The 19,489-nt window shown below is 39.1% G+C and overlaps 1 protein-coding gene across 1 annotated transcript in view; it reads left to right on the forward strand.

The window, feature by feature from the left end:
* ARHGAP42 (Rho GTPase activating protein 42) overlaps window positions 1–19,489 on the forward strand; it is a 186,740-nt gene that overhangs the window by 153,330 nt on the left and 13,921 nt on the right. The window contains exons 11-19 of the mRNA XM_064170456.1: window positions 1,243–1,321; window positions 2,035–2,074; window positions 2,598–2,660; window positions 5,157–5,231; window positions 5,874–5,958; window positions 7,866–7,924; window positions 8,705–8,810; window positions 15,347–15,506; window positions 18,204–18,348. Coding sequence (XP_064026526.1) covers window positions 1,243–1,321; window positions 2,035–2,074; window positions 2,598–2,660; window positions 5,157–5,231; window positions 5,874–5,958; window positions 7,866–7,924; window positions 8,705–8,810; window positions 15,347–15,506; window positions 18,204–18,348 — 812 coding nt within the window. The remainder of the gene's footprint in view (window positions 1–1,242; window positions 1,322–2,034; window positions 2,075–2,597; window positions 2,661–5,156; window positions 5,232–5,873; window positions 5,959–7,865; window positions 7,925–8,704; window positions 8,811–15,346; window positions 15,507–18,203; window positions 18,349–19,489) is intronic.

Here is a 19,489-nt window from a genome sequence, read left to right on the forward strand (position 1 = left end):
TCAACCAACCTGGCTGATTCTATGATTCTATGATTTTCTATGTACACACTTCTTTCCAAAAGTATGTTTTTCAAGCTTGGGAATTAAAGTGATTTTTCCCTTTTGTAGTCATGCCCTTATGAAGTATTTCATGAGTGTTGCTGCCATTTTAAATTCCATTCACAGTGGCTAGTTTTACATGAGAGTTTTCTGGCTACATTTTTTTCTAAATTAGACTTCTGAATGAGTTCAGGTTTAAGAACTACAAAATTGATATGAACAAATGCTGAGACTACTTGTTCCTAAGCTTGACAAGTTGAGTTTGAAATTGGTAGTTGTTTCTAAGGAGAATCGCATTTATTAGACACAGTGTGGCAGTGCTGTTGTGACATTCACAACTGAGCCTTGTCCCTTCTCTCTCCCTTACTCTGCTAGAACATCCATGGTTCAGAAAAGCTGCACAGAACAATTAGTTCCATCTGCACTTCTTCAGGGTCTCATTGAAGAGATATTTATAGGATCTTTTTACATATTATTTATTCCTTTTAGACATTTTGACTGATTGCAGATGTGCCTGGCCTAGAGTTAAAGGTGTACTGAGAACTTGGAGAGAGTATTGAAAAGGCAGTAGAATAGAAAGCCACTTTGTAATTATTGTATGGATCTGACTTTGACAGGATGATGGATGATGACTTTTCCTATTTGGTATTTGGCAAGGAAGTAGTGAATCTTTTTACAGATCAGCAGAGAAAATAGATAAGACAACACCCGAAAATATGTGGTGGGAAATTGTATGTAAGGGCAACATTAATCTCTTTTGAATCTTGTGTTGGTAAAAAATAGGTTTGCCATTAGAAAGAAATTGCAATGGACATTACTGATGTCAGTAATGACTAAGAATGTGAGGAAGTTCATATAAACGTAAACACAATACTGGAATACTGAGGATTTTCCACCCTAAGTATCTCCCCACTGAAATATAGGTTGTGTGGGTTCCCGTTTGTAGCTCATCTTGCGATACAGAGATGCCCAATATCTATAGAAGGTTAAAGATACCTAAAATTACATGTTTCAGTACCAAACTTTTAAAAAATAGACCTATTTTTAAATTTAGCTCAAATTTATTGTGTTATCTTAGAAGCGACGAACTTTCTTTAACTTCTGACTGTTGTATATTCTCTTCATATCATTTGCGTTCTGCCTTGGAATACTGTTGTAGGAAAAGAAATCAATCATTTCAGTGTATGTGTATGTCTTTGACAGACCTGGAATTATCACACTGCAAGCATTTTCAGAATCCAACAGAAAACTCTGGCTTGAAGCTATGGATGGAAAGGAACCAGTAAGGATTTTTTTTTTTCAGTTTCATTTTACAGTTTTATGGCACTGTACATTAAAAAAAAAAAAAGATAAGTACAAAGTGGAAAAGCAGAACTATTAGTGGATTTAAGCCTTTATTTATATACTACTATTTTATGTTAAGATATTTAACAAATAATATGGTAGCACTTTATCTAATAGAATTCATGGTTAATATAACATTTGTGAAGGGTATATTTTATGTGCTGGGCAGCACCGAGGAGTAAGCAATTAGCACCATCCTGAAAGGCACACCAGAGACCATAAAAATGTGTTGAAAGCTTGTCTGAAATTTCTTCTCAGTATTAATCTACTCTTAAAACAGTCAGGGAATAAGGATGATGCCAGACCTGTATCCAAGGGGAAAAAAGTAGTTCATGGGTTTTATGGAGTAGATAAGTATTTTTACAAGCTGCTTGCATGACTGAAATAGTACAGAAATTAGATCAGTGGCTGTATTGAAACTTAACCTGTTTGGAATCTGCAAAAGCTGACTTCTGACACATTTTAGGTACCTATTCTAGCACAGTGCTGTTGACCTGGGTGAGTACGATGCGGGTAGATACCAGACGAAGGTGAAAGGCAAGGTTGGCAAGCTAATGCACAACGTTAAAACTACCAACAAACCACACAATAAAGAATGTGGAGCACAAACACTGACTTACTGCCTTCTCACTGCCTTTTTTTATTTTACAGATCTACACACTACCAGCCATTATTAGCAAGAAGGAAGAAAGTAAGCTCACCTTTTTTGTGGAGTTACCAAGTATTGACAGATTTCTGTCATGTCACATTGTAGTTTCTGGATATATGTGCATTTGAGATACTAATTTTTAATGTTATTGCTATGAAATAACTGTGGAATTATATGATTGGGTTACACAAAAGCACCTCCTAAGCTATGTGAGAAAGCCTTCCACTTCTGTTCAAAACATAGGTCGTGTACTCATAAAAGGTTTTTCCTCAGCAGAGGGAAGGAGATAATCTCCTTCTACAGCAATGAGCTTTCAGCTGTGTGTATAGAAGGGCTACTGATATCCGAGAAAGACATTAGAATATTCTAGTCTTAATGATACACTAATGATTAGAAAAGTGGATTTTGAGTGCTGATACATCCCTAACAATGCTATTAAAGAACAAGTATCATAATCTCATGGATAAATGTATGTCAGTCCTTTTTTACTAAGGTGAATGTAGCTAAACAGACTTAGTGTATTGGTAAGCTAGAAAATAATTACCTTTTTTTCTTCTTTCTGCAGTGTTTTTAAATGAAGCAGGTTTCAACTTCGTGAGAAAATGCATTCATGCTGTGGAAACAAGAGGTGTGTATTAAATCTCAACTTCTGTACTAGATTATTGTGAGCGTTTTTTCTCAAATATTGCTTTGATTAATTCTACCTGGTTTTCAGCTGCTCTTTAGAATGTGTCCATCATTTGGTTTGTATTTTTTACAGTTAATACTGTGTCTACAATTCCCAACAACAGTCTTAACATATCCTTTTAGAGGGTTTTACAACATTTTCTGCAATTTCATGTTGTCTAGACATTGTAATGCACAGTTGCACTAATCTTTAATTTGTGTGCACTGAGCTATGCATTCTCATGGTTAAACTGTAGAGAGCATCAGCTCCCAACTTTGTTTTTTGATGTAAAACCTGAAGATCAAGAAGTGCCATGAATACTCTGCTGGAACATCTGTTTTGCAGAGCACAATTTATATGTGGTGAATGTGGGGAAGGCTGTGCCTGTTGTCTAACTGGACTTCAGCAAAGCCTTTGACACCATCTGCCACAACAAGCTCCTGGCAAAGCTGGCAGCTTGTGGCTTTGACAGATTCACTCTGAGGGTCAAGAACTGGCTGTAGGGCCAGGCCCAGAGAGTTGTGGTGAATGGTGCCACATCCAGTTGGCAGCCAGTCATGAGTGGTGTCAGTGCTGGGCCCAGTCCTGTTCAATATCTTTATTGATGATCTGGACCAGGAGATTGAGTCCAGCATCAGTAAGTTTGCAGATGACACCAAGCTAGGAGCAGGTATTGATCTGTTGGAGAGTAGGAGAGCCCTGCAGAGGGATCTTGACAGGCTGGATGGCTGGACACAGGCCAGTGGGATGAGATTTAACAAGGCCAAGTGCGGGGTTCTCCACTTTGGCCACAACAAGCCCAAGCAGCCCAACAGGCTGGGGCCAGAGTGCTGAGAGCAGCCAGACAGAGAGGGAGCTGGGGGTGCCGGGAGAGAGAAGCTGAAGATGAGCCAGCAGTGTTCCCAGGTGGGCAGTAGAGCCAATGGCATCCTGGGCTGGCTCAGGAACAGTGTGGCCAGTAGGACAAGGGAGGTTATGCTTCCCCTGTACTCAGCACTGGGCAGCCACAGCTTGATTTCTGTGTCAAGTTCTGGACCCCTAAATTCAAGAAGGATGTTGAGGTGCTGGAACATGTCCAGACAAGGGTGACAAAGCTGGTGAAAGGCCTGGAACACAAACCCTATGAGGAGAGGCTGAGGGTGCTGGGGTTGTTTAACCTAGAGAAGAGGAGGCTCAGGAGTGACCTGAAAGAAGGTTGTAGCCAGGTGGGGGTTGGTCTCTTCTCCCAGGCAACCAGCAACAGAACAAAGGGACTGCCGGGGGAGGTCTAGGCTGGATGTTAGGAGGAAGTTCTTCCCAGAGAGAGTGATTGGCATTGGAATGGGCTGCCCAGGGAGGTGGTGGAGTCACCATCCCTGGAGGTGTTCAAGAAAAGCCTGGCTGAGGCACTTAGTGCCATGGTCTAGTTGATTGGACAGGGCTGGGTGCCAGGTTAGACTGGATGATCTTGGAGGTCTCTTCCAATCTAGGTGATTCTATGATTTTATTTGCTCAATTTGCACAAGATTCATCCATTTTTAACAAATCTCTAGAAATTCAGTTTTGTCCTAGCTATGTACAGAGAGAAAATAGTACTCATTCTGCTGATGAAGTGCAAGTTTTTAATTATCCTTTTCCAAAAGAAGAGGTGTGGCTGTGTCGTATTCCATAAAAGGAGATAACCTTTTCTTGTCCATGGACTGACCTGTCAGCATGCAACTCTCTTCTAATCCAAAAGCTGTGTGGTGTCTCTGTGCAGTTTTGGTGATCTACGCAAATATAGTTGCATAGTAATTTCCAATGGAGTCTAGATGAGATAAACTTGTTGACATCCAGTGTGTTTTAAGACTGCTTTTGAGTCTTATTTTTCACTTTTCCTGTCTAACTCCATTTTTATAATATGGGCCATTTCTTTGCAAAAAGGGTTTTGTAAGTGTAGAATTATGATTAGTGTATAGTGTGGATTCAGTGGAATGGCCTTCCAGTATCTGAAAGGGTCTACAAGAAGGCTGAGGAGGGACATTTACAAGGTCTTGTAAGGACAAGGAGTAATGGGTTTAAACTGGAAGAGGGGAGATTTAATTTAGATGTTAGGAAGGAGTTCTGTACAGTGAGGGTGGTGAAATGCTGAAACAGGTTGCCCAGGGAGGTTGCGGATGCTCCCTCCCTGGAGATGTTCAAGGCCAGGTTGGATGAGGCCTTGAGCAACATGTTCTAGTGGGAGGTGTCCCTGCCTATGGGGGAAGGCTGGAATTAGATGATCTTTGAGGTCCCTTCCAACCTAAAGCATTCTATAATTCTAGAATGCAGTTGTTAATATTCCAGAAGATAATGCAGTAGGGTAAAGCAATACTCAAGAATATAATTGGACCATTTTCCATAAATTCATTTAAATGTTTTGAAAGCCAAGGATTCATCAGAGTATATTGAAGTAATCCTGCTCTGATCATTTCCATTGTACTTGTTTTCCCAACATAGGTATCACAATCCTGGGGTTGTACAGAATAGGTGGTGTAAACTCCAAGGTGCAAAAGCTGATGAATACCATATTTTGTAAGTATCTGAAGTGAAACTTTTCCAGTGTGTGGTGTCTGTGGTGCAGTCCCTTTTGTCTCAACTGCTGTGCTCAGAAAAGTGTGTCATAGTATTTACACTTCAGTGTGTGTGTGCATTTACTGCCACTAAACTGTATCTGCAGTCTTAAAAAGTGATCCAACTAGTTTCTTAAATGCATTAGAATTCAACTTCTGCTTGTATCCATTGATGTATGCAAGCAAATTACTGATAAAATGCATTTCTTTTGAAGTTCTGTTTGTTGGTATCTATTTGGTTTATTTCACAAGTATTCCAAAGCTTAGTTCTGTAACACCACATAACAGTTTAACAGATCAATTTCTAGCCTTTCACTTTTCTTACTAATTTGGCTCTCTGCTGCCTGTGTTTTGAGTGTCTAAGCCAAATACATTAGTGATTCTCTGCTGACTTGGTCTTACTTTACACTTTGATATAGTGCATATAGTTAATATTTAGAGGTACTAAATATTAGTGCTAAGTTATTTTTTTAATACTTTGATAGAGATTAGAAGATTCAAATCACATGAGCTAAATGACTAATCTATTAGCTTCTGTTTTGCTGCTGTTCTAATTAGCGTGTTAGTCAAACTGTAACACAGTCATAATTCAAATTTCTACCAGCCCCTAAATCTCCTCCTGATATGGATATTGATATGGATCTTTGGGACAATAAAACAATAACAAGTGGACTAAAAAACTACCTCAGGTAAGTATGATGCTACACAAATCTCAGTATTGCTTTTCTGGCCCATTTAATCTTTTGCCTATTAATATCCTATTAACATTTCTTATGTTCAATAATTGAGTATATGATTCCCTTTCCTGGCATACCTGTGATTGTGTGCAATAATCTCAAATTTCTCACACACTTTGTGCCTTTTTAAGGTACTCATATCTTACCTAGACCTGAATTTGCAGAATTTAATTGCATGGTTTTATTTAAAATTACTATGTTATCCTCAAGACGTGTTGTGCTCAGTCTTTCTTTTCTGAATCCCTTAAACTGTGTACCATGAGGTTTCATGCAATCATTTGTGGAACAGAATAAAAATCTCTGCAAAAACATACAATTTATCCTATGCTCTTGATGTCTTCACAAACAACAACATCCCTCCTATATTATCATTGTCCCTTAAAAGTATTGCTAATAAGAGGCAAAATTTTCAAGCATTATGGTACTTCTAAAATAACTCTTTTTGGGGGGTCCAAATATATAACATTTAAAAGCAACATAATAAAAAGTATCAAATACTTTGGAACAAAGCTAGAAATTGGTAGATTTAGTCTGGATGTTAGGAAGAAGTTCTTCACCATGAGGGTGGTGAGACCCTGGAATGGGTTGCTCAGGGAGGTGGTGGAAGCCCCATCCCTGGAGGTGTTTAAGGCCAGGCTGGATGAGGCTCTAGATGTCCTGAGCTAGTGTGAGGTGTCCCTGTCCATGGCATGGGGGTTGGAACTAGATGATCCTTGTGGTCCCTTCCAACCCTGACTGATTCTGTGATTCTGTGAAATACAGATGGTGTGTCATCTATGCTTTCTGCAAAATCTAGATTTCATAAACTGGTCACCTAAGAAAAGGCAGCAACTGAAATCTCTGTTCACTTCGGAAAATGCACCTAGGATTTATAGTGGAATGCTCACATAAATTTCATTGAAAAGATCATCTTTGATTAGAGAAATTGGTACATCTTCAGAAGCACAAATCATTCTAAATACTGTGCATGTGAAAATAAAATGTGAGCTATCAGGAGCTGTGTGTCTGTGTTTATCTGGAGACAGTCGGAGAGTTGAAGCTGTTCAGTATGGAGAGGAGAAGGCTCCAAAGAGACCTTATTGTGGCCTTACAGTATCTTAAGGGGGCCTACAAGAAAGATGGTGAGGGACGTTTTAGGATGTCAGGTAGTGATAGGACTAGGAGGGATGGAGCAAAACTAGAGTGGGTAGATTCAGATTGGATGTTAAGAAGTTCTTCACCATGACGGTGGTGAAACACTGGAACAGGTTGTCTGAGGAGGTAGTAGAAGCCCCATCCCTGGAAGTATTTAAGGTCGGTCTGCGTGGCACTCTGAGCAACCTGATCTAGTGTGAGATGTCCCTGTCCATGGTAGGGGAATTTGAGCTAGATGATCCTTGAGGTCCCTTCCAATCCTGACAATTCAATGATTCTACAAGGCTTTCAGAAGATGACTCTTCTATTGTCTCTCAGATAAGAATTTCGGTCACAAGTTTCATCATGTTTTTGCCTTTCTCGGGCAAAGGGTTGCTTCTGCAGCCCACTGAACTATGTTCTGCAGCTGTATTTATACCTGTTCTGCAGTGTGGAAGCCATAAAACAATGAGCCTCTACACTGAGTTCAGAGCCAACAGTATTTCGCTTTCTAATTTCCATGGTGAGACCAGATTCAACTCAGAGATTTTTAAGCTATGTACTACTTGTAATCAGCCATCACTGCATTTTGTTTCCTGGGACATACTAATACACACAGTGTGGGCATTGAGAGCTCTCACAATCATATCCATAAAATGTTAAAATGGACTTTGAATAATGCTTTTTAAAACATTTCATTCTTAAAGTTTCCTTCCTAAAAACATTTAAACTTTTTTTACAACCAGGTGTCTTTCAGAACCACTGATGACTTTCAAGCTGCACAAAGATTTCATTGTTGCTGTTAGTAAGTAAAGCAATAAATACACTTTCATAAAAGTAATATTGTTTCTAGCCCTTAATCTCCTTGGTCTGTTATTCAGTGATCCAGGCCTGGATCCAAGTTCTTCCTCGTCACTGTATGTGACAGCACAGTGCCCCATCAAAGTCTTCAAAACAGAGAAGTCATGCTAGGTGAAGCTGTTTAGTGGTTTGTTTTGATCTTTTTAGAGGTTCTGTATGACTACCTTGTGCCTGAACTTTTGACCCTTGATTTATATGTTTTTTATAGGCTGATACATAGTTTGCAGCATTCATCCCTCTCACCAGAAACCTTTATTTTTCCAGTCTGCCTTGAGAAATGGGAGGGTTGATAATTATCAGCTTTTCACAAAAGGAGTAGTTGTTTACAGAGATACTAAGATGGGTTTTATAACAACTCCAGTTTAGAATTTGAAGTTGTTTCCTCTTGCCTTGATACAAATAAAAGACACTGAAGAATTTTAGATCTTTTAAGTAACTAAGAAATCAATCTTGAATATCACTGAAGCAATACATTGAGTCAGCATTGCCGGGTCACTAATTTTGCTGGTTCTCTTACCAGTAGTAACTTCTTTTGGCAAGTTACTTGAAATGCAGAATTCAAAATATTGTAATAAAGATAATCAAATTGTCCTCATCATTTGAAAGGGTAATTGCATTTGGTTTCTTGTAATCTGTGTGTATATTAGCATACATTGGTGGCATTTGTAGTTGTATCTTCACTCATGCTCTAATAGATCAGCCCTGTTTGTTTTCTCTTTAACAGAGTCAGATGATCAGAACTACAGAGTCGAAGCAGTGCATGCACTAGTGCATAAGTTACCAGAGAAGAACAGAGAGATGCTGGACATCCTTATCAAGCACTTGGTCAAGTAATTATTGTTTATCTTTCTCGTTGGTATTATTTCAAGATGTGACCATTTCTGCTTTAAATTTCTCAGTGTTGCTTAATGCATTTTCTGTGCTGAAATGCCACTTGAAATTACTTTTGATTTCTAAAATTATGTTCTGAAGAGAGGTAAAAAATATTCACCGTAGACAAATAACACCATAAGGAGTCTCCAAGATGACCAACTATGTTTATAAAATAAACCCACTCAATGTTTTCATAGAAGCATTAAGATTGGGAAATACCTCCAAGATCATCAAGATAATCAAGTCCAGCCATTAACCTAACACTGCCAGGTGCTCCACCAAAACGTCCCTAATTGCCACAGCATCATATTTTTTAACATTTCCAGGGGCTGCAATTCTGCCATATCCCTGAGGCCTGTTCCAGTGCCTGATCACTCTTCCAGTGAAGAAATTTTCCTAATATCCAATTCTCCTCTGGCACACTTTGAATCTATTTCCTCTCACTCTGTCACTTGTTACTCGGGAGAAGAGATCAACCCCGTGCTCTACTACAACCTCCTTTCAGGTAGTCATAAAGAGAGAGAAGGTCTGCTCTGAGTCTCCTTCCGTCCAGACTAAACATGTTTGTTCATGTTTCTACTTACTACAGGCATTGTTACTAATCACAAATGAAAAACATCTAAGACTATGCTAAGGCGGATAGAAAATGCTGGTTTGAATCTGACTTGAGGTCCCACACCATTTCAGAAATGGAGAGTAGACAAACGTGATTATATTCATCCCTAATGTTTGCTCTTGCTTTTCTGTGAACTCTGCAATGCAGTATCATTTCAGAACAGTAGCTGGAAGTATTTTTATTTGAAATTGAATATACCTATAAATGTCCAAACCTATTTTTGAGTCAACCTTGTTTCATCAGCTTCTCTGAGTGTTAACTGTGAGATAGAAAAGATTTTGCATTTCTTGTGTCATGACTTTCTTTGAGTGCATTTCTCTGAGTGGTGACTTTTTATCTTCACTGAATTTTATTTTGCACATACTGTGAGACAAAAAAGACAAGTTTTTATTCTCTTATGTCCCTCAATATCACTAGCTACAATTACATACCATTATTTTACATGATAATTTATCCACTTTATGCATCAAACATTAGTTTTAGTAAATCTCTGATCAGTTTTTACTGGTGTTTGCTGAATACTTTTTCATATGTATCCTGTCTGATTTAGGATGCTCTTTGCTGTATAGCACATTTGTTAATCATCTGGGAATATAAATACTAATGCAGCAGTTACTCAGATAAGGCCCACACGACTGAGATATCTAGAAGGCGTAAGAGAGGAGTCCATATTGTTTTCATGCTGTTCATTATGTTCCACCTATTTTGGGTTTTTTTGATCATGGCTTGAGCCACAGCTTTCAGCAAGCTGTCTACAGTGGTATCTCATGCCACTTTGCTTCCTCTTTCAGATTTGAGAATGTAAAAAATTTCTTTGTTAGGAAATTATTTTGCCCTAGTTAAATGTTTTTAGCCCTTGATGTCATTATCCCTTGAAGAACTAACTAGTGCTTCCATTGCAAAAACTGATTTGGCAGACCTTGTATTTCATTATACATGGGGTAACCCAGAGAAGCAGATGAAAGCAAGTTCCATAATTTTCCTTACAGAGTTGTTTGACTAGGTAAAAATAATATATTTTACTGCTTTATATCCTCCTAAATAGTTAAAATATTTAATGAGGAATTAATGATTTAGGAAAAGCTGCTAGTCTGTGGTCCCCCAAAATAGAAATATATATGCATATGAACTGATTTATTTGTAGGCAAAATTAGTCACAGGCAAGCATTTCTTTTCCTGCACTCTTTATTCTCAGTGTGACCTCAGATGTATTTCCTAAGCAAAGCATGCTTGCAGTATTCCCTTGTTTAGTTCTTAGAATTATAGACTCAACCAGGTTGGAAGGGACCTCCAAGATCATCCAGTCCAAATTTATCCAGTCAACTAGACCATGGCACTAAATGCCTCATCCAGTCTTGATAGTCTCTGGAGAAGGAGACTCTACAACCTCGCTGGGCAGCCTGTTCCAGTGCCCTGTGACCCTCACAATAAAGAAGTTCTTCCTCATGTTGAGGTGGAACTTCCCATGCTGTAAGTTTGTTTTGTTTTTTTACCTGTTGCCCTTTGTCCCATCACAGGGCACAACTGAGAAGAGTTTGTCCCCTCCCTCTTGACCCCCAGCCCTCAGATATTTATAAACATTGGTTAAATCCCCTCTCAGTCTTCTCTTCACAAGACCAAAAAGTCCCAGGTTCCTCAGCCTCAACAGGACTCAAGCGAGATCTCCCAACCTTGATGTAATCTTTCCCTCTATCTTTGATGTGATTCTCATTTCTGATAAATGTAAACTTATCATGTTACACTGAAAACTTTCAGTTGTTTTCTTTCCAATGTTCATTTCACCCCTTCTAACTTCTAATATAATTTGCCAGCTGTTGTTTATGCTAACAGTCCTAATGAGACTGAACTCAAAATTAGACTCTTGAGTGTATGAATTCCTTCCTCATCTTATTTCTGCCACTGTGTGGAGATTTTTCAAGGAAGAAGTGGCAGATAAAGTGCCTAATTTTATGAAAATGGGAAAATAAAAAATTGGAAGAACAACCAGCCTCTTGGTTCTTCAGTCTTTTGCTTCAAATCCAATTTCAAATTGCACAACCTTTCCTTATATTTCTTTTAGCTGTTCAGTTCCTTTATGTATGCTTTTTCATCTAGGTGAAAATACTATACCATTAAGTATGAATTACAAGATAAGGATAATATTATTTTTTCTTGGTTTAGATGTTAATGCTTTTACCTCTCTGACTACATTGACTTTTGTGTCACTGTGTAAAATTAAGTATGATCTAGATGTTGTGGGATGTACCTCATACTATAAACAAGCAAATAAACAAAACCTCCAAATCCTGAAAAGCACTCTCCTGCGGAGAGGTAGTACTGCATGAGTATATACCCAACAGTCAGGCAAACATGGCAAATTTGGTGTTATTTTCACTTTTTTTTGTTTGCTTTGAAACCTTCCTAGTCAAATTATCTGTCTGCTTTAAAGAATAAATCATTCTCTGATATGATTTAGTAGCACCATGCATTCCTAAGGTAGTCAAAAGTCTGCAATCTGATGATATATCAAAGAAAGGATTTTGAGGAGAAAGTGACTGCACTTTAATGAATACCTTACAGCTAACCTGAAACACATAATTACCTTGGCCTGTATTTGTTCAGTAGCCCAGCAAGAGTAGGACTAAGTCAGAAGAAAGCACCTATCAAATTGATCCATTTACAGGCCTGGGTTTATTCCTCTTTTGCTAGAAATTGAACCTTTGAAATCCTTTGTAGAGAATCCTTTCTGATTACAGTGTTATTGAATTCACCATTCCTTTTATTAACCAAGCTGCCAAATTTGTAACCAAGGAAACCCAAACACAGGACAAACACTACTTTATCTCTTATGCTATAAGACTCTAATATTTATGTAAGAGACCTTAACGGTTGCTGTGCAGCACAAAGCAGAGTAACACTGCAAAGAGGGAGGGGGCTTTTAGGTTTTTCTAACAAACCTACATCTGAGTGAATCAAAGTTCTATTTTCATTAAAATACCATTAGGCTTCCCAAACACCCCTTTACTCACCTAACCCAAACATAAAATGTGTTACAGAAAAAATTAGGTTAAGATAATTGGCTAAAAATGTCCTTTAACAAGGTATTTATTTTCATGACCTGGCTTCCAAATAACCATCTCTGACAGTGTCTCTCTCTGAAATAACATTTTGGCAAGTTTTTTGACAAAACCTAATGAAGCAACCTAAGAAACATGTAAGAACATAGGGATTTACTTTTCCTGTAGTTTATGGTCATGTCTCCATTATAAACCCCTTTCACACATTTCATTTCTCTTGTTTCTTGGTGTAAATGAGGTGCTAAATCATTCCTGTTCCAAATATGAGGGGAATATTATTTCACTGCAGAAGTAATTGTGCAGTCTGTCTCACCTTGAGTCCTGTGTTCAGTTCTGGGCCCCCCAGTTTAGGAGGGACATTCAGATGCTTGAGCATGTCCAGAGAAGGGCGACGAGGCTGGTGAGAGGCCTTGAGCACAGCCCTACGAGGAGAGGCTGAGGGAGCTGGGATTGTTTAGCCTGGAGAAGAGGAGGCTCAGGGGTGACCTTATTGCTGTCTACAACTACCTGAGGGGTGGTTGTGGCCAGGGGGAGGTTGCTGTCTTCTCTCAGGTGGCCAGCATCAGAACAAGAGGACACAGCCTCAAGCTGTGCCAGGGGAAATTTAGGCTTGAGGTGAGGAGAAAGTTCTTCCCTGAGAGAGTCATTGGACACTGGAATGGGCTGCCCGGGGAGGTGGTGGAGTCGCTGTCCCTGGAGCTGTTCAAGGCAGGATTGGACGTGGCACTTGGTGCCATGGTCTAGCCTTGAGCTCTGTGGTAAAGGGTTGGACTTGATGATCTGTGAGGTCTCTTCCAACCCTGATGATACTGTGATACTGTGATACTGTGTGATACCTTTAGACCAAGATAATTCTGCAGTTCGACAAATTCTGTCTATCATTAATGCTTACTCAACAGTGAGGTGGAGAAAGGTAATGTGTGAGTCCAGACGTGGGTTTGATCCTGATTCAAACCAAAATCTGCAGTAGCCTTGGGAAAATCTCTCTGTGTTTTTGTCGCTGCCATTCTAATCTTTGTTAGGGGACAGTATTTGCTTTATTTGCTACCAAACTCTGACATCAGACAGATCTTTTTCCTAAGGTTTGTGTAACATTTTAAGAACAAACAAAGCTATCTGAGAATATTATTGGAAGGAAAACATAGCAAATGTGTTCATAAACTTGATTGATGAAGGCTTTCAGAGGAAAGCAGAAGGTAAAATTTGCTCCTCTCTGCTAGTCCTCCAGTCTTTTATAGATTTTACTGTTTTGTAATTTTAAAAATGTTATTTTAATTATACAGGAAATGAAAAATGCTGAGCTGGACAATGGTAGCAGATAGCAGTGAGAAGGAAGAGAAAAAGTGCCTCAACTATTTCAGTGTGGTAGATTCAGTAAAATTAAACATCAAAGCATTTATAACATTTTTCCATGGCAGGATATTTATGAGATATAAGGCAATAGGGCAACTACTAACTGGCAGCTATTTAGAAGGATTTATGATTATACCATTTTTATTTGGCAAGTCTTATAAAGAGAGAAAAGGAATACCAAGAATTACTGATTGATGTCTTTTACTATTTGATTCCAAATTATTGGGAAAACAGTTTCTGAATTCTATATTAAGAAAAAAAATGACAGAAAAGGTACAGAATATACAGAAGAAAAAGGCTAATAGATTTTAGAGCCAAATTATATCATTATGATTGTCTAATGTTACCTGTACCACATAAACAATGATTTCACTGATCCTGGTTTCCAGCATATTAATTAATATTGCAATTTAGGCATTTTCCCTGATAAAGCTTGTTTCCTTTACGTGAAAGCTAAAGCATATGGTTGACCTCCATTATCTCAGTATTTTCAGCCAAATTTACAACAAATATTTAAGTTCCTGTATAATCACAGTATCATAGAATCAACCAGGTTGGAAGAGACCTCCAAGGCACCCAGCCCTAGCCAGTTAACTAGACCATGGCACTAAGTGCCTGATCCAGTCCTTTCTTGAACACCTCCAGGGACGGTGCCTCCACCACCTCCCTGGGCAGCCCATTCCAATGGCAAATCACTCTCTCTGTGAAGAACTTCTTCCTAACATCCAGCCTAGACCTCCTGTGGCACAACTTGAGACTGTGTCCCCTTGTTCTGTTGCTGGTTGTCTGGGAGAAGAGGCCAACCCCCACCTGGCTACAACCTCCCTTCAGGTAGTTGTAGACAGCAATGAGGTCCCTCCTGAGCCTCCTCTTCTCCAGGCTAAACAACCCCAGCTCCCTCAGCCTCTCCTCATAGGGTTTGTGTTCCAGGCCCCTCACCAGCTTTGTCATCCTTCTCTGGACATGTTCCAGCACCTCAACATCTCTCTTGAATTGAGGGGCCCAGAACTGGACACAGTACTCAAGGTGTGGCCTGACCAGTGCTGATTATGGGGAAGAATATCCTCCCTTGTCCTGCTGGGGACACTGTTCCTGATCCAGGCCAGGATGCCCTTGGCTCTCTTGGCCACCTGGGCACACTGAAACTCCTCAATTTTAGACAGGCTGGATCTCTGTGTGGAGAACGTCAAAAATGGTTACATTTCTCTGTCAGTTATGTCAGTTAAATACTCCAGGAAAACATGTTTAATATCCATGAAATTATTGCAGGCTGGGAGCCTTAATGGAAATATATTGATTGTACTGTATTGTATCTTGACTCTAGGAACTGAAGTTTTTAAAATGTTTTTAAAGGAGAGAGATGAACTTGGTATCTTGTTGAAGTAGTAGTCTTAACAGTTTTTTTTACTTGTTGAAGTTGTAGTTTTGCGCAACAATGTAATTGCATATTGTTTGTGTTCATTTAAAGGGTGTCATTACACAGTCAGCAAAACCTAATGACTGTATCCAACCTTGGTGTTATCTTTGGACCAACTCTGATGAGAGCCCAAGAAGAAACCGTGGCTGCTATGATGAACATTAAGTTTCAGAATATCGTCGTTGAAATTCTGATAGAGCATTATGAAAAGGTAGAAAGACATCATCTGACTGTTTTGTGATGAAGTGAAACCAAGCTCTCATTTTCATTGCCCTCATCAAGTTCTTAAGTGACCTAGCACTTGTAGAGGGTCATTGATAGAAATACCTTCTTCCCACTCAATCCTATGAATCTGTATTGCTAGCAAGTCTTTTGTAGCAGTGCAAGGTACACATCCAAGGCATAGCCTCCCATACTTTGAAGGACTTGCTCTGAGCTTACTGTATCTTTCTTTTATCTAGAAACTGCTCCCACCTCCTCCATCTCTTTCATACTAGCAGTGTATGAAGGCTCACTCTGGGTGAATAGCCTTTCTGACTATCGCTGTCCTTCAGGGATATGCCAGCTGCACAATGGAGATGTCTCTCCTAACATCATGAAACCCTAACTATCCTTCATTTTCTCTTTTCATGACAAGCATCAGTGTAGATCCCCAGCAGAATACCCCATTTCTGTGCAGTATGTAATTTTTAATTTGTATAGATACTAGATGAAAAATAAAAAAGCAAAAGGGAAAATAATGTAACTTAGATAAGGTTTTATTTGTAGTTACAGGTTTTAAGCCCATCACATCTTTGTGGTTTACAAGTTCTTGAATGCTCTGGCACATACAGACTTCTCTAGGTACTCATTTTCCTTTGAAGAAAGTTATTGCTGAGTTCCTGATTTATTTATTTGTTTCCCCAAAGACACCAACGACAGCAAAGATCCATCTCAAAACTCTTTCCTGGAATACTGAATAAGAACTCTTTTAGGGCTGGAGGAAGAGAATTTATGAAATCTATTTCCAGCCACTACAGTTGCAGATAGAATCTTCAGTACAAAGATTCCCTGGATATTATTTTATTTCAGAACTCAGCAGAACAGTCAAGACATCCTTTACTCCATCATCAAACCAAACTTTATTTTGGAGATCTTTTGCTGATATATCTCATCTTCTCTGGTGGCTAAAAAAGCAAAGTGAAAAAACTTTGAGTTTCTTCTGTTCCAAGTTACTCAGATAAGGGGCAATTCTCAGCCAATACCGTGATCCCCTGCACTGGTTGATCAGTAAGGCTGACAGAACTGCTTGATATCATCAGTTATATTTCACAGGCATTCCAATAGCCTCCTTGAGTGTAACTCAAAAACATATATATTAAATATTTCCAGCACTGAATTCAGCCTGCAGAAAATGACAAGCTTATTCAGAACAAAGACATGGCTGCACAACCAAATCACCCTTGCTGTCTCTGAGTACAGACATGTTTTGTATTGATGTCCTGCTCACTAATACCTGACAGTGTGTGTAGTCTAAGAGCATCTCCAGAGGTCCACTGAAATAGCTGCTGCTGTGGAAGTATACATGCTTTCTTCCACTGATGTGAATGACGAGCATGTATCTTTTCTTTGTTTGCTTCATTCTCTTCCAGGAGTGCCCTGTCGGTAGAGGGCCCAGAAGTCCTTACTTGGGCATTGCATGGTATTTAACTTAAAACGCTTGGCCCTATGGGAACTGGACACTTCCAGTTCATTCAGTCAATCTTTCCCTGTAAAACTAGTTCCACTTCCTTAAACAGACTATCATAAGAGGTACTCAGTAGAGTTTGCAGTATGCACGAGAAGATATAAGTGAGAAAGAAGATCTGGAATTAAAATCTACAAATCTGTTGGTTGGGTGGGTTTTTTTTTTTTGCTTTGGTCATCCTCCAAGGCAGTTATCATTTTTACTGAATGTATCCAAGAAAGCTCTTAGTGTCTTTCAAGATTTTGCCTTGGATATTGTAGAACAGGTGGTACAAATGAAATTTAAACAAACTAATGGATCTTCTACCTTGCACTAGCATTGTTAGCAGGCTTGCCAAACATCCTTAAGGAGTTCTTTAAAACTTCATGTGTACCTGTGTCAGATTACAGTAGTCAGATACCTTTCATAGAATCAACCAGGTTGGAAGATACCTCCAAGAGCATCCAGTCCAACCTAGCACCCAGCCCTATCCAGTCAACTAGACCATGGCACTAAATGCCTCATCCAGTCTTTTCTTGAAGACCTCCAGGGACGCTGACTCCACCACCTCCCTGGGCAGCCCATTCCAATGGCAAATCACTCTCTCTGGCAAGAACTTCCTCCTAACATCCAGCCTATACTTCCCCTGGCACAACTTGAGACTGTGTCCCCTTGTTCTGTTGTTGGTTGCCTGGGAGAAGAGACAAATTTGAGGGCTTTTTGCAGCAATGAAGTACAAAATTGAAGTACAATTGAAGTGGTTTTCTGAAGTACAAACTGGATTGTTTGTAAGTTATGACTATGACACATTTCTGTGACCAACAATAGCTTTCATAGAAACACAGAGGAAAAAAATCCTTTTCTTCGTAATATTTTTTAAACTCTGACTTCTTGGGCATGAGTTACTAATAAGTGCCTATTCTGTGTTTACCAATTTAGAATGTTAAGGGCTGGAAAAGTAAAGTACTATTTTTATATAATTAGTATACATTTTAAGTGCATCACAATACTGTGATTCCTGAAATGTAAAAAGAAATCAGAGAAAAGCTTATAATCTGTGAATTTACTCTTTTGTAATGTGTGATACTATTACAGGATTAATTTCAGGTGCAGTGATGTGGAAAACAAATGGATTGATAAAGTAACTGTAAGGGTACCTCTGTTGTTTATGTCATTTTTCCCCCTTCTTTTCAAATCCTACAGATATTCCACACTGCACCAGACCCCAACATTCCTCTTCCCCAACCTCAGTCCCGATCAAGTTCAAGGAGGACGAGAGCAATCTGTCTCTCTACAGGTTCACGTAAACCCAAAGGAAGATACACACCATGCCTGGCAGATCCTGACAGTAAGTTTGCCCTTGTTGGCTGGCTATTTCCCTTTTTATGTTGTCTTTTAACTTTCTCAAATAACATGTAGTAGCTGTTGTATTCCAGTCATTGTATAAGCCTAGCAAATGGGGTTTCATCAGCTTTCTGACCTCTGAATTACAGGCACGTTTAAATGACCGCACTCCTTGCTTCTCTCAGATAAGGAAGGATGTTTGCTTTTAGGCAGGTCTTGTATTGCATACGGCGTTGAAAAATGAGTGTGCTTTTAAACTCAGAAGTTCATCATATGAAGTTCATCTCATTTGATTGTAAGATGATTAGTAAGGTTGGGAAACTGTAAATAGAGTCTTTTCTCTCCTGTAATAAATGTAATTTAATCAAGGTCAGGAGCTCAAGAAACATTACTTTTTTTTTCTCCAAATACATGAAACTGTGTTCATTGGTTCAAAGTCAGCCACTGCCAAGGTTGCCAGAACCACTGAAAGGTTAGCTTTTCTGGAATAGAACCAGACCTGCTATTCTCAAGAGAAAAAGGTTAACTTCATTCAGTTTCATCTTGTGGACCATCATTTCTTTGCTTACTGGCTGTACCAGTTAGAAGTATTGAAACTTTAGCAAGGATTTGATTGCTAACAGTTTCACTGCTGCACCAGACTTCCAGAAAGACTTCTGTGTCCCTCGATTCCTGAAGGAGACTTAAATGAAACCGGTACAGTAAATAAATCCACAGTTAAGGTGCAGCTGTTCTTGCGATCTGTAGTAATTCTTAAGCATGTAATGTTAGGGTATATATTCTGAGTATATCCTTGGAACATGTGCTGCATTTTCCATAGATTTTAGTTACATGATTCCTTCAGTGAATGTTTAAACCCTCAACTGCCAGTGAGGGTGAGGGCTCTCAAGCTAGAAGTTGCGGAGAACCATTACTTGCATTAACCATAGGACAGAAGGGACAAGTTTCAGCTATTTTTCTCTGTGTAACTACAATGAATGTATGCTAGCATAAAAAAAGAGACATTTCTGTTCAAATATTTTGCAGAGTGTATGCAAAGTCGAGCTCCATTCTGACACAAGTCTAGTGCTGGTGGCTTGGTGTAAACTAAATCTGATCCAAGAACTCTCCACTTGTGCTTTGTCGATTAGCTTAAGGTCAGCACT

This window comes from Pogoniulus pusillus, chromosome 3 (genome assembly GCF_015220805.1).
Source record: "Pogoniulus pusillus isolate bPogPus1 chromosome 3, bPogPus1.pri, whole genome shotgun sequence".
Classification (NCBI taxonomy): domain Eukaryota; kingdom Metazoa; phylum Chordata; class Aves; order Piciformes; family Lybiidae; genus Pogoniulus; species Pogoniulus pusillus.